Source organism: Myotis lucifugus, unplaced genomic scaffold (genome assembly GCF_000147115.1).
Source record: "Myotis lucifugus unplaced genomic scaffold, Myoluc2.0 scaffold_226, whole genome shotgun sequence".
Lineage (NCBI taxonomy): Eukaryota > Metazoa > Chordata > Mammalia > Chiroptera > Vespertilionidae > Myotis > Myotis lucifugus.
Window position 1 is genome coordinate 81,335 of NW_005871274.1, and position 16,287 is coordinate 97,621.

A 16,287-nucleotide genomic window follows, 5' to 3' on the forward strand; every position below is an offset into this window, starting at 1 on the left:
TATTTTTACTGATTTCAGAGAGGAAGGTAGAGGGAGAAATAAGATAGAAACATCAATGATGAGAGAGAATCGTTGATCGGCTGCCTCCTGCACACGCCCCCACCTTGGGGATCAAGCCCACAACCTGGGCATGTGCCCTTGACCGCAATCAAACCTGGGACCCTTCAATCCACAGACCGACGCTCTATCCACTCACCCAAACTGGCTAGGGCCCTTCAGAGTCTTTTAAAACACAAATTGCAGTTAAAGAAAAATGTCCACATGTCTTACTTCCACAATATTTATTTTATTTTGTTAATCCTCACCTGAGGATATATTTCCATTGATTTTTAGAGTAGAAGGGAAGGGGAAAGACAGAGAAACATCGATGTGAGAGACACACATTGACTGGTTGCCTCCCACACGCGGCCTGACCGGGGCTGGGATCGAGCTTGCAACCCAGGTACATGCCCTTGACCAGAATCAAATCCGGGACTCATCAGTCCACAGGCTGACACTCTATCCACTGACCCAAACAGGCTAGAACTCCACAATATTTTTAAATGTAAATTATTAGCTTAATAAACTTTCTACCCATTTTAAATCTCAGCTCATTGCACACAAACCCCCACCCAGCATTTATATCATCTTTGCATCTCAATTCTGTCATCCTCGGCATTAGCTACTTCTCCCATACATAGATCATCTGCAAAATATGGTCTGTGGGACTTCATGTCTTAATTATTAAAAAAAAACAAAAAAAGTTAACCAGGATGGGACTGAGGACAGAGCCTGTGGCCAACCACTGTAGCACTCCCCCCAGGCAGACATGGATCCATTAAGCAGCCCACCCTGGGCCTGGCCACAGCATCAGTTACAAATCCACTTAACCACACTGTCATCCCACACTTCTCCATCCTCGCCATAACGGCGTCAGGGAAACAAACCCTCATCTGATCACAAGTGATCAGGCAATAAAGAACAGGATAATGACTCAATAACACTGGAGTTCCAGTTTTCACTAGACAGAACACGGCGGTTTTATTTTTGGCATGTTTGGTCCACAGCTGAGTCTATCCATGACACTGGGTGGTGTCTGTCCATCTGTCTGTGCCAGAGTGAGTCTCAGCACTAGGCAATCATGAAGCGCAGAGAGACCGACCAACATCAGCTGTGATGGAGCCAGGCCACTTCTCAGATAGCTCCAGAGCAGAGTACTTCCCTAACAGACCCCTGGAATTCAGGGTTCAGTAAGTATGAAGTAAAGGCCAACATTCAGAGACCTACATGGGTTCTCAAAGGCAGACAGTGCTAACTAACCACAGGGCAGTTTACTCTGATCCTTGGAATACATAGGCCTGTTTTGTAAAAATTATAAAATATAAAATTAAGTAAATTATGAAATGCAACTATTGGACAAAAGACTCAGAGTTGCTAAGAGATCGCATAAATGTCAGTCATGATTTCATTACACAGACTGGCATTTCCCAAAGCAGGCTCAGCAGAACAGCTGCTCCTCGGGGTGTTAATATGTCACTTTAATACACGGACATGTGTTACATGTCTCTAAGGAGACAGAAGAAGCTGCAGTCACCCAAGCTTACTGGGTTCCTGACACTTCTTATAAGGAGTGTCTCAGAAGCCTGGAGCTCCTTAGAAGACACTTTAAAAAACACTGAAATGGGTTACTGGTCCATCGATTAAGATGTGTTGGGTGCTAACTACATGCTGGGCACTAAAACTAGCAATTCTCATCCACTTTCCACCTCAACCTGCCAAACTGATACCTTTCCACCAGTGACTCCCCATGAACCAGAGGAAAAGGTTTTGGTGTCTGCCCTTAGTCAGGTTGTATGACAAGACTGGCCCCAAATAGGGGCAATCTCTGTAATTCTGTAGTCCAAAAATTAGCTACAAGTCTGCATGGTTAGGTAGAGCAACTGAATCATCAGCATTTTAGGAGACTCCAAATCAGTGCTCAGAGATTACAAACTAGAAGATTCCAATGAAATTAAACATTCTGGGTAAGTTTTCATTAGGAACTAAACTGTACAACTTCAGCCACTTTAAAATGAAGAAACTTGCCCTGGCTGGTTTGCTAAGTGGTTAGAGTGTCAGCCTGTGGAATGAAGGGTTGCAGGTTCGATTCCCAGTCAAGAGCACGTACCTCAATTGCAGGTTCCCCAGCCCCCAATAGGGGTGAGTGTGGGAGGCAACCAATCAATGTCTCTCTCTCACATTGATATTTCTCCCCCCACCCCTTCTACTCTCTCTAGAAATCAATGGAAAAAAATATCCTCATGTGAGGATTAAAAAACAATAACAATTAATTTTAAAAATGGAGAAACTTTTCAGAGATTTTCAAGAAGTCTCAAATATATCAGACCTTAAAAACTTTGGAAGCTGAAAACAGATTTGTATTATCAGCTTCAAAGAAAATATCAGGTCGTTTTAAATAACACAACCTGAAATTTGTACAACAGCATTATGAGATGAAAAACTAAGAACAAAAAGTAGATGTTTCGGTGCACCATCCCCACTACTAACCCTAGATCACAGGGCTTATTCTGTAGAAAATGATATTCAGGATAAAGTTTAAATCTTGGATAACAAACAATAAATCTCTTTGAGGGATTTATAAAAGCTAAAGGTGAGAATTACTTCCAAAAAGGGATCAGGACTGTACCTACACTTAGGTATTAAACACAGAAATGTGCAAACTGGAAAAGGAGGGTGTCTTTTTTTCTTCTTTTAAAGAAGAATTACAGGCTTTAAGAATTTCTTTTCATCCTGGAGGGGAAATATCAACAAGAAAAAGACCTAGTAAAACTTTCACAAGTAAATTTTAAAGAGTCTCACCCAAATGAAATCTAATTGTTGGATTTCTTAAGTTATATTAAATCTAGCAAGTTTACAAGCCTAAATTTTCCAAAGGCCTAATGGTCTTTTTTTAGTACACCAGGACTGGAATGGCTCTGCCCAGTAAAAGCCCCACTGAGTGAGCCTCAGCTGCAAGAATTTGCTAATAAAAGTGTCTCCAGCATTTTGCTTTATAGCACCACTGTGAATTGTACATTACAAAAGAAAAAGAAAAAACGACCCTTGGCTCAAAAATTAGCTTTATTAACTCTGCCTGGATTAGGGTTACCAGTGAGGCCCAAAACAGGGGGAAAGTGTCATTGTTCTGGTCACACTTTCATGGATAAAGTCTGCTTGAGGAGAAACAGACTCATCTCAATTTCCTTTCTTCCCATTCACTCTTAAACCCACTCACTTTGCCCTCCCCCTGCCACTGGTTCTGGTCAAGGTCACCAGTGAGTTCCAAGTTGCTAAATCCAATGGGCATCTCTCAGTCCTCCTCTTACTTGACTAACAGCAGCGCTTAATGCCTTTGATCACTTTCTCCCATTTGAAAACTTTCATCCAGGGCACTATGCACTCTGGGTTTTCTTTCTGCCTCACAGGTAATGCCCTCTCAGTCTCCTCATCCCCTCACCCTGATCACCAGACTCAATCTCTGAACCCCTTCCTCTATTTACTCTTACTTCCCTGATGAGTTCATCCAGTTTCCAGGCTTTGAACACCATCAATGTGCTGACAGCTTCCAAATTTAGGTCTCCAGCCAGAGCTGAACCCAGAGCTCACCTCCAGCCTCACATCCATCCAACTACTGACCTTGCCCCCAACTTGCACATCCCACTTTTTCCTTGTTAGTGAGGGCCACCTCAATCATCAGCTGATCAGGCCAAACACCTGGGAGTTTCTGTTGACTCCTCCACCTCTCCCCATACCAGACCATTATCAACCCTGACTCCACCTACTTCTACTGGTATGTCATGGTCCATAACACCATCTTCTCTCATCCGGATTATTTTGATAACCTTCTAACCTTCTCCTTGCTGGCATCCTTGTCACACTATAGCCTATTCTCTACATATCAGCCAAAATGATCCCTTTTCAAATGTCTGACTTTGTCACTCCTCTGCTCAAAACACTTCAATGACTTCCCATCTCATTCAAAATAAAAGTTCAAGTTCTATTAATGGATTAAGTGCCTTTCACATTCCGACCATCTCTCCTTCTCTTAGCCCCATCTGCTCACTATGCCCCCATATTAGTTTCTTGCTGATGCTCTAACCAATTACCACAAACTGAGTGGTTAAAACAATACAAATTTATTATCTTACAGTTCTGGAGGCCAGAAGTCTAAAATCAAGGTGTTAGTCCTGGCAGGGTAGCTAGTTAGAACATCGTCCTAATATGCCAAGGTTGCAGGTTCGAACTCCAGTCAGGGCACATACAAGAAGCAACCAAGGAATGCATAAATAAGTGGGACAAGCCGATGTCTCTGTCTCTTCTAAAAGGCTTTAGGGGGGGATCTGTTTCCTTAGCTTTCCAGCTTCTAAAGGATACCTGCATTCCTTGGCTTATGGCCCTTTCCTCCATTTTCTTTCTTTTTAAATATATATATATATATATATTTATTGATTTCAGAGAGGAAGGGAGAGGGAGAGATAGAAACATCAATGATGAGGGAGAATCATTGACCAGCTCCTGCCACCTGCACACCCCCTACTGGGAATCGAGCCCGCAACCCAGGCACGTCCCCTTGGCTGGAATCGAACCCGGGACTTTTCAGTCCACAGGCCAAACCTCTATCCACTGAGCCAAACCAGCTAGGGCCCTTCCTCCATTTTCAAAGCCAGCAGCACAGCATCTTCTCTCCTCTCAACCTCCTGCCACCCTCTTATAAGGAGCTCTGTCATTACATTGAACCTACTTGGATAATCACCCCATCGGAAGATGCTTAACTAACATCTGCAAAGGTCCTTTACCATAAAAGTAACATTTTCACAGGTTCTGGGATTAGGAGATGAACACCTTTGGGGGGACAGTAATCATCCTTCCACAACTTAGGCATTGAGACCTGACATGAGCTCACCTGCTGTTCCTTAAATACAGCAGGTGTGCTCACCTCAAGGCTCTGCACTTGCTAGTCACCTGGGTGGAGACCTGCACAGCTTCTTTCTTCCCTCCTTCAGGTCTTTGCTCAAAGGTCACCTTCTCTGTGAAGTTTTCCCAGGCCACTTAAAAGTGAACCCAAGCCCGGCCGGTATGGTTCAGTGGTTGAGCGTCAACCTATCAACCAGGAGGTCATGGATTCTATTCCCAGTCAGGGCACATGCCTGGGTTGTGGGCTTGATCCCCGATAGAGGACATGCAGGAGGCAGCCAATTGATGATTCTTTCTCATCATTGATGTTTCTGTCTCTCCCTTGCCTTTCCTGTCTGAAATTAATAAAAATATATTTTTTTAAAAAAGTGAACCCAAGCACCACCTCTGCTGTATGATTTTTCTCCACTGTACTTATCCTATAAAATGTAAGCTTTCTGAAAGACAGGGGTTTTTCTTATGTTTTGTTCACTGCTGTACTCACTGTCTAGAGAACTTAGTCGATTTCCATTTCCGCCCCTCCATTGAGCCCCTTCAGCCAGCCCTTATCCTCCCCCCATCTCCTCCCCTCGCCCCAGGCCTTCAGCACCTTATTGTCTGTGTCCATGCGTTATGCATATATTCATTCAAGGTCTTTGGGTGATCACCTCCCACCTACCCACCCTCCCCCACCGTCCCTCTGAGATTCCGCACTCTGTTCCATGCAGTCCATTTACATTTAATGCCATTTATGTCTGCCATATGCTATTTGTTTTCCGTGTGTCTAGAACAGTACATAGCACATAGTAGGCACACTGTAAACAACTGAATGAGAAGAGGAAGTCCAACTTTTTTCTTTTTTTTCAACGCTTTAAAAAACTAGATTGCTTGTATTTTCAAAGGTTAGCTTCTGGCATGTGCTAACTTAAGGAGGCTCCAATTTTCTTATTCAAAAACAATCTCTTGCTTTTGCTTGTTTTTCTTTTAAACTTTTTAATATGAAAAACTTCAACACAAAAGTAGAGTGAACAGTGCCCAGACGGCATGGCTCAGTGGTTGAGCTTCAACCTAGAAATCAAGAGATCACTAGTTTGCTTCTGGTAGGATACATGCCCAGGTTGGGGTCTCTGTCCCCAGTAGGGGGTGTGTAGCTGATAGATGAAGTTTCTCTATCATCAATGTTTCTATCTCTCTATCCCTCTCCCTTCCTCTCTCTAAAAATCAATAAAAACATATATTTTTTTAAAAGTAAAGTGAACAATATAAAGAACTCCCAAGAACCCATCAGTTGAAACAATTATCAATACTACTTTGCCATTCTTATTTCATCTAGCTCCCTACTTTTTCTTCTAGAGTTCTTCGATTTTCCATAACCCCTCTTTAAAGGAGGCAGCCACTGCAACCTGGTGACTTAAAAGGCAACTCCTGAAGGTGCTGGAGTCTCAGGCTTGCACATATTTCCTCGAGAGAGAAGTCTGGTCGCAAAGTGAAACTTAAGAACTAAGGGACCCCTGCCAGCAACGACAGGTCTTCAGAATCATTTCTGCTATGAAAATCAATTTAGTTGCACTTAGCTATGGATTCCCAACTTTTAAAGACTTCATTAAGATCTTTAACTATAAAACCTCAGCTTTCAGTTTCTCCTATTTGGACATCTAGGAAGATTGTAAGATCACATTTTCCTTGAAACTTAAAATATCATTATCTAATATACTGGTTTTAGTTCCACAATTACTTATTTATTTTGATAACACCTATTTCTTGCTCACCAATTTTATCATAAATCTTAAGTTTTTTAACCTCCGCATCTTGCTTTTTCTTTATTGCTTTCTTTATGCACAATTTTCCACATTTTGCTTGAAAAACAAGACATTATTACCTACCAGCTAAACTTCTAAAATTATACAACAGGAAAACAAATAACTAAAATATATATTAAAAATGAATATAAAAAAGACAGAATCATAGATATGGAGAACAGATTAACAGTTTCTAGGGGTTAGAAATGGGGCGAGGAATGAGGTGAGTGTGCCTTGTTGATGAATGTGCTGTATCTTCACTGTGGTCACACGAATCTACACCTGTGATAAAATTGCACAGAACTAAATACACAAATAAGTGCATGGAAAATGGGTGAAATGTGAATAAGCTCTGTGGACTGCACCAACACCAATTTTCTGGTTTTGATACTGTTCCTCCAATGGAAAAACCCGGGGAGAGGGTACACAGTACCTCTCTATTTTTTGCATCTCCCTGTGAATTTATAATTATTTTAAGTTTTTTTAAATAATGTTGATAAACATCCTACAAACCTTTACTTCTCAGAATTATTCATGCCATAAATAAGAGCACACTTTCCCTTCTCATAAAAACCAAATCATTTTTTGTAGTTTTGAAATCGACAATTTTGTAATTGTTATGCATTCAAAAATATTAATCTTCAAAGTGCCAGGAATCCTGTGGGCACACACAATAAAATGAACATAAAATTATAAACAGCAAGATAATAAAGCTGTTCAATGAATTGCCCAATGCATAACTTTGCTTACTGTTTGCGATATTTCAGCATGATACACTCCCACAGAGACGCTAAGGCCCTCGAGGGATAACTATTGATAGCATGGAGCTAGAGAGGTCAGCATTGAAAGTACACAGGAATCACTAATGTAGTAGGACTTTAGGTTTGAGTGAGCTCACAAAGCAGAAAAAGAGAGGGGATGCAGAAAGGAGACAAAGTCAGAGCAAAATCCGTTTTCCAACATAGTCTGTGGCATAATTAAATCTCCAAAGTCCTCCCCAATCAGGGTTCCTTACTGTGAGTCAGTTACCAATTTGGCATAAAGATCTAAGCAAACAGGTTTTCTCCAAGGGCACACATATAGTTCATGGTGCCAATTCCACGTAGCTGGCCCAATTTCACTACAGTCCCAAGGTGGCTACATTCAAAGAGAATGAGAGACAGAGTGAGACAGAGAGTGAGCCCCTCTAAAATAAAGTCATAAAGCAGCAGGACAGTCCATCAACAGAAGGACTTCTTCCCTGTTTCAAAAATAAAAACACCACACGAAACAAATAAAAAATGCTACTTATTTTTATTACTTCGTGGTTTTAATTCTTGAAAAAAACAAAGCCAATTCTACAAATTACTGGCCATCCATGGCCATCTTCATGCAACAGCTCTATGGAAAAAGTTCTGGCTTCAAATCAGAGCCACTTTAGGGGTTCCGTTTAAAATAGTTTCTACTTTTATACATGTGCTCTAAAAATGAGGCTGAAAAGCAACAACAATACAACTCCAACTGGCCAAAGAGAGAAGAATTCTGGTGGACAATTGGACCACTGTGTCGCGAATTAAACTGTTCACACCTGCAGAATAAGCTCACCAGCATAACCGATCTCCCCTGAAATGCAGCCCCATTGTAGCAAAAGGGGGATCTCTTCTTCCACTAACTAGATCCTATCTTTCACTGATAAACTCTTTGGATGAGAAAACCAGCAGCAGATGTGAAAGCCACATGGCCCTCTACAAAGCAGGAGAGCAAAAAGCAATGTTAAAAGAAAAGATTCCTTAAACAGCAGCTCCCTATCAAGAATGAAGATGTTATCATCGAATGCTGACTTTGTGGAAAGCAGCTAGCTATTAGACGCTATTCCAAGACTCCGGCTCACAGTATCAGGCTGACATCCAGGAGTTGGACTCGCTCAGCTACACCCTTGTTTTCAACTCTTGGGAACAGGGCCAATGTGTAAAGTTAGAATATAACAAACCCAGTTTGCAAGGGGAAAGAAGAAGACAATGTGGGCACTCTTACTTAATGTAATCGATAGGCTCTGAGCGTGGTTTACACTTCAGTACATTTTCATTTAGCGCATTTTAAATTTGAATAATTTCTTCCATAATTTCCCAAACATTTCCACACTCTGCATCAAAAAAGACTCGCTAACACCCCCAATGAAGTAATACTGTGGCAATGAGGAATACTGAAGACTTTTTCAATTACCTATTTAAGTAGAAAAATACAGGGTAGGGCAAAAGTAGGTTTACAGTTGTGAATACATGAAACACAGAGTTTATTCTTGTATTATTATTCGTTAATTATTGTATTATTTTTCCATACAAACTGTAAACCTACTTTTGCCCTGCTCTGTAATTTTGATTAAGCAAAATGCTTCATAAAAAAGTGTAAAAGCAGAAACTCTATAAATTTTATGTGATTTCATTCAACAGCCATAGAAATAGCAAGCACCAGAGTCTCAATTTGGCTACAGTTTTCACCACTCTCAAACTGCCTTAATATTTTTAACTTCACATTCTTGGTGGGGCTTTGGATTTTAGTGTATGTTTCTCCTACCACTCAATCTTACCAAACCCTTTCTCTTAAAGGTATAGACACTTGTGTAAAATACATTATAGAAACCAGGGGGGAGGGGGGGGGAGAAAGTTATTTATTTGGCAGTTATGGACAATGGATATCACAGTGTCCATGAAAAGCCAGCAATCATATACACATTTAACTTGTGATAAATTACACGCTCTTCACCAAAAAGATTAATTTTAATGGCCTAAACCCTTGCCTCTCAAAACATGCCAAAGGCACACTGGCATCACCTGGTTAGAAACACAGACTACTGGGTCCCACCCTGGACCTCCTGAACCCAAATTTGCATTTTATCAAGATCCCCTGTGATTCGTGTGCACAATAAAGTTTGGCCCAGGCGATATCTCCCACCATCCCACTCCATGAATGTATGCTCCAGAGTAAGCATGAGATGGGTGTCATTGACCTGCAATTCCCTCGGTGGGTCTCAGGTCTCACAGGCCTCACACCTCACTGAGTGGGTTCTGGTGTTTAAAGAGTAATTTGGACTCTATGCCTAAAACATGACTTCACTGTTTTGTCCCCAGGTTGACCCTCAGCTCCCAACCTAACGACTTGGCTTGATTAAACCAAGGGCTGGCATCTTTGCATTAAAAACGGTGAAGACATTAACAGCTCAGGCTAGCTCAATAAAGACGGCGCACAGAGTTGTCAGCCTTGAGCGCACAGCCACAGGTCAGCCATAACTCAGACTGCAGGGGGAACAGAGCTCTTGAGCAGATGGTCACAAAAAGATAAACACCAAGTAACAATGTCAAACACAATTCCTTAAGTTCAAGGTTGCTTTTCTTCACGTTAAGATGCTACCCAATTCATTAATTCTTTAAAGCTGGTCATTCTGTTAAGTAAATTTGTTATGGAGGAGCTTCCTATACTTTAATTACGTATGTAGGTAGATCTTCAATATCGGTTAATGACGGCTTACCTGTGCACACCTTCCCAGGTCTTTCCTGTCCAGATACTGAAATATATTGATTGCCAATTCATAAGGCAGTTGGATATCAAAGAAGGGCACATCGTCCATTTCATTCTGAGAAGAAAAGGAGAAAGGCAATAAGCTTACAATTCTGAGATTTTAAAATGCTCATATTTGCAGGCCCTTTAAATTACCAGAGATATTCTTAGGTGGCGACAAGAGAGATGATGGTGTTTCCCAGGGGAGCCAAGGGTTGTCACTATTCAGCAGAGCTCAGTCATAGAACTAACTCTGAACTTGACAACCATTCTCAATTCTTTACACCCCCACAAGTCTACCCTCACATTCACGTCTGAAATCCACAAGACCATTTCCCATTATGCTTCAAAAGGAGAAGCAGGTGCCATCTTACAGGCTGGTGTATCACTGGTATCTGTGCATAGGTCTGTGGAAAGCCTCTTGGTCTCTAAGGAAAGGTAACCAGCAGGCAGCCAAGAGTGAGCCATGAAACCAGGTCAGCCATCGGTCCTCTTAGGACAACTGCTACCAACCCCCCTTCCCCCCGCAACTTGAGGGGAGTACCCCGGAGCCACAGGAGAAATGCTGACCTAGGTCACTCAAGTGTTTTCATCAGGAAAGGGGAATAGGGCCGTGAACATGAGCAAAAAGTAAATAAATGAAATGCTGCCCTAGAGCGAGGTGAACACCAGCCCGCCTTGGCCGCGGGAGAAGCACGAGGTTTCCTAATGCACTCAGGGGCTCACACTGGTTAACCTGCGTGAGCCAGTGCAAACAAAGCAGTTCTTCTTCGGTGTCATTTATTAATGCGGAGAAATTAGAGCTCGCCTGCCTTTGGATAAGCAATTAGGGATGAGGTAACAGGCTTTATTTGAGAGATAAGGCTGTCATGACGATCCTAGTAGCACAAAGAAATATGAGTGTGAAACAGAAAAGAAAACCAAGTGTACATATGCAACCCTCTGCCTGTTCCCAAGTCCACCTGCCAAAGCTCGCTTTGGTGTTTGCTTCTGCAAAGCCAGGCAAAGCAGCGCTCTCTGTCCCAACAGAACTTGCTTAATAAAATTCATCTTTAATAAGCTTTGGCTGACATCAGTGACTTACTAGTTGCAAACAAATTACTAATTCATCACTCAAGTATAACAATTATTTATTAGAAGGCTGAATTCTCAAAAGTGAAAATAGTCTCAGCATTTTTAAGGGAATGTGAGCACTGATTTAAACCCTTCAAGATTCAAGGTAAAGATTGTTCTGGAATCATGTTTTCCATTCATCTAGGAGTCTCAGGGCTAAAAGATCATCCAGGGCATAAGAAAGTAGTACATTCAACTACAAAAACAGTGCAAGGCTAAGTGTGAGGCCAAAAAAGATCTCTAGAGGAAAAAAGAGTTAAGAGTTGACAGTTCTCTGTGGGTAAAGAAGGAACAGAATGTTAAATCAAGAGAGAAATGTTGGCTATACAAGGAGGGAAAAAAAAAACAACAGGGAAAAAATCTGTCAGTGTAATTGGAAGACAAAGGGGTCCTTGCCTAAAAAAATAATGAGAAGTCATCAGTCTAATGTCAGGCTAGGAACCCTCCTACAACTAACTGGCTTCACTCATCAAGAAAAGGAGGCATCACGTTCTCTAACCCAGATGCGACTGCGGCTCCTCAACACAGCCCTAGAGTGAGTCACTGGCAGTGGAGGAGGCCACAACAAGGCGTGAGACTATCATTTGCAACCCTGGACTTCTTCCTGCTTTCTCTTTTGATTATTGGACTACGGTGAGGTGGAGACGTCCACCTTACCTACTCATAAAAGGAACAAGAGAAAAACGTTCCTTATCCTCATACGAGCAGAATGAAGGCAAAGAAAAGCCTGCGCCCGTGAGCTCGCTTTTCACTGTGGAGACGTGCGGAGCATTGTTTTCTCCCATCGTTCCCTTCGGGACCCACTATACACTGGGTCTGGCCACTACTGTGAAGAAGCATGAGAAATCACCTGTGTTTTTAGTTATTTTGATGCAGAAAAGTCTTACTTCTGGTGGCAGCAGCCTTCCCCCTTTTGCCTATTCAGTTGACCAATTTTCTATTTTCATCCTAGAAAACAGTGCCTCTACCTTAGCATTCCCCAACCCTGCCATCATCTTCCTTGATCCCAACCACCGAGATCTCTGGGATGCAGCACAGCATGAAGTTTAGAGCAAAGATTCAAACTGATAATCCTGGCTCTCCCTCCTGACTAGCCATGAGACCAGGCTAAATGCATCTGAGCCTCAGTTTCCTCATCAGCAAAACAGGATATAACTACCTGCGAAGAGGTATGTTATTAAGAATAAAATGAGCCCTAGCCGGTTTGGCTCAGTGGATAGAGCGTCAGTCTGCAGACTGAAGGGCCCCAGGTTCAATTCTGATCAAGGGCTCAAACCTAGGTTGCAGGCTCCCAGCCCTGGTCGGGGGCACGCGGAGGCAACCAATCAATGCCTCTCTCTCACATCGGTGTTTCTCACTCTCTCTCCCTCTCCCTTCCAGTCTCTCTAAAAATCAATGGAAAAAAATATCTTCAGGTGAGGATTTAAAAAAAAGAATATTACATGGAAAGGGCTTGGCACAAGTAAGTACCAGGGCTAAGCACGCAATAATGGGATTTTAATATTGCCATTTTCTTTTCTTGAGTGACACTCCAACTCCTTTTTCCATCAACAAATATGTGTTGATTAGGTCCACATCCCATACTATTCCCCTACCACTTAGTTTTTTACACAGAAAATTGCCTCCCCTGTCGTACAATAAGCAGCTAATAGTTGGTGACAGTGGAAAGGGGATGTTATAGCAAAGGCTAAGTAATCCAGGAGTCTGAACACTGAATATGTCCATACAACAGGTCTTTTCTGAGGAGGCGTTTTAAAAAGAATCATCAATTTTGAAAGGTTATACCACAGTGAAAGAAAACGGTGCAGCCACCAGGGTACAAATGACCAGTCGGGGTGTTATGGCTCCCACACCAACAAATGAACAGAGACACCATGCTCATCTCACTGTTAATGCACCAGTTGTGATAGTTCTTGGTCATTTATAAGTTCTGAAGGGCAACAACTGTTTCGAAGCATTGATTAAAATTATAACTAATGTCAATACCAACATTACAAAATGAAACTTTTTAAAAAAATCACTGGGCTCTTAGAACTCCAAAATGATGGTCAATCCCGAACAGATCAAGTCCCAGACTTTTACGTAAACAACCTACCCTGTTGCTACACTGGGTAGCAACAAAAGAAAAACATCTTTTTGGGGAATGGCAGGAAAAAAAGGGAAACCAATATACCAAAGGAAGGTCAACAGCTTAAGAAAATATGGAGACCCACAAGGTCAGGAGAATAAATGCTGAAGTTCCATGTTGTGCACTTGGAATCTTTTTGGCAAGACAGCCTACCGGTGGCTCTTGTAGTGGATGCTGCAGTGAGTCACTCATATTGTCTCTCTGGGCCCACAACACTCATCCCCCCAGGATGCCCAGAATGCTGCCTGCTGCTGGCTCGCAGCTGAGTCCTTCTTAGGCATTGCCACTGGCCAAACAAGATGCTTCATCTAAGACTGCATCCCCTCCTGGAGGGTAGTCTACATCCAGTGACTCCCCAATACCTACAATACACAAGCCTGGCCGCTGGACCTCTCAGAAAGGCCAACCCACTAGACCACTTACATGCAAATCTCCATCTCAGAGCCTGTTTCAAGAAAAAAATCCAACCTTTCTTTTCCAAAGCGAGAGACACAATCCATGATAGGCCTGTGTTCCACACATTCCCAAGGGTTCTTAAGCACAACTCTGGTAACATTAGGTAACCTACTTCCCTCTCCTCTACTCGAGGAGACATAATGGAATATAGGTAAATCAGAGTGGCAGAATTATACCAAAATCACAAACAAAAAATCTAGAGAAGCTTCAAGGTAAAGCAAATCATTCACTTTGTTATTATTAGTAACGTGTCACTTGGGAAACACCTTACTAAGGATTGAGTTATGAGCATGTTTGACCTTGTGGTTGAAAATGCAACTCTTTATAGGAACCATAATTTGACAAGAAACCAGAGCCACATCCTGGACAGAGGCTGTAGCCCTGTAACCACCTACACCCTAACAGCTGCAGCATAATGTCTTAAGCTCTGGCTTTGATACTTCCCACAGTTCATAAATATAAGCAAAGAATGTTACTTGCTACTAATGTGCAGAGAAATACTCTGTAAACTAAAAGGTACTATCAGACTTCCACCTAGGCTATTCGGAAGCACACAGCCATCTAAAAAGTTATGGAACACATCAACCAAGTCTATATCTATACTGACTTAAAAACATGGAAATGGATAAATTGGCATTTAAGAAAAAATATATTCCAAGAAGGAAGAGATTAAAGGCACTGGAAATATTAATATAGGGCCCAATTTATGATACAGAAGAGCAATAAATTCAAATATTAACATTCTTTCAAATTTAAAGAAAAACATCTTTTTAGTAACACACAATCTGGCTTTTAATTAGTTAATGGCTCAGATATTGATTCTCTACCTCTATTGATGACTCTTCTCCTGTATTACTCATCAAAACTATTTGTGGCGTTAAAAAAATGCCCACGGTCTCTCAGACCTACTGCCGCCAATTTCCAAGGGTGAACTCAAGCATCTCTTCCTCAGGGAGCCTCGTGCACACTAAAAGTTGAGAACCACAACCCTAAATTATAGACAGATATAAAAATCAATACTTTCTCAACCAAGCCAAAAAAAAAGAACCACACAGAGGGGTCAAGTTACTTTGTTAATTCAAAGTCAGTGAATACTAGATTTTCCCAAAGTCTACTGGACTTACTCCAAAAATGCTAAGAGAAATTGCAAATGGATCCATCCCCAGGGAGGCTGATTTGTACTCCTATGTGCTAATGTAAGACTAATTCTGTAAATGGATTGGTTTTGTGCCTTACTGCTAGAAATTCAATCTGTCTTCTCTTGTTTAGTAGAAGAAGGGATAATTACTAAGAGCCAAATCAGTAAAAAGTGAAGAAACGAACTTCAGTTTTGTTCTCAATGTATATCTCCAGGGCAAACAGAACACTAAAGCTCTCTCTAGGTGGTGTTTTAAGAAACTGAGACAAGCAACTCGAGTTCAAACAATAGATATGTAATAACATTTCTGCTAAATCTGTGACTGAAAGGAGACTGTTTTCTAAAGGAATTTATCTCAACTTTCCACAAACTGCAAACGCTGAGTGGAGAAGACCCACACGATCTCAATCAGGAGTGGATGAGTTCCAGTTTCACCTGTGTCTCCTTTAAAGAAAAAAAAAATTGCGTTGGGGGGGGGAGCTGAAACACTGTCAAGATAAATAGGCATTCATTTATTTACATCCCAAATTTGTCTCAAAATTCGTGTTTTCTTACACAAAGAAGGAGCTTCTGAGCAATGACATTAACAGAATGTTTTTCTTTTTTCTATACTTCTGAATGTTATCGTTAATTACCTAGTTATTAATATTCATAGGAAGAGAGCAAAGGGAAGGTCAGACACTGTAAGCATGGTCAGCTGGGCAACTTCAGGAAGCTGCAGCTTTGCGCCCACAAGGAACCATGGGCCCATTCCCTGCAGATCACTGGGGAAAGGGATCAAAGGGGAAGATGGGCACATGTGCAGTGAAGTCGGGGGATGTAGGGAAGGTGCTTGCCTGTAAGTCTAACCTGGGAAAAAGATAACTGCAAGCGCACAAAATCCTGAAGGGGTAGTTGGTCAAGCTCCTGGTTGGTTATAAGCCCGAGACAAAGAGTTCTCGCTCTCTTGCCCCCTTGCCCTCCTTTGCACTCTCTTGCTTGTTGGCTCTTGTGCTTCTGTTTCTTGCTTGCTCCCTGACCCACACTCATCCGTGGGCTAGCCCACCATGTGGCCTTAACCCAGCCGTGGGCAGACTACGGCCCATGGGCCGGATCCAGCCCGTTTGAAATGAATAAAACTAAAAAAAAAAAAAAAAGACCGTACCCTTTTATGTAATGATGTTTACTTTGAATTTATATTAGTTCACACAAACACTCCATCCATGCTT

General features: G+C 41.8%; 1 protein-coding gene across 2 annotated transcripts in view; it reads right to left on the minus strand.

Annotated features, from left to right (window-relative positions):
- FBXW8 (F-box and WD repeat domain containing 8) overlaps positions 1 to 16,287 on the minus strand; it is a 106,390-nt gene that overhangs the window by 81,121 nt on the left and 8,982 nt on the right. For both annotated transcript variants that reach the window (XM_006098248.3, XM_023762002.1), the window contains exon 2: positions 10,216 to 10,320. In XM_006098248.3, coding sequence (XP_006098310.1) covers positions 10,216 to 10,320 — 105 coding nt within the window. The remainder of the gene's footprint in view (positions 1 to 10,215; positions 10,321 to 16,287) is intronic.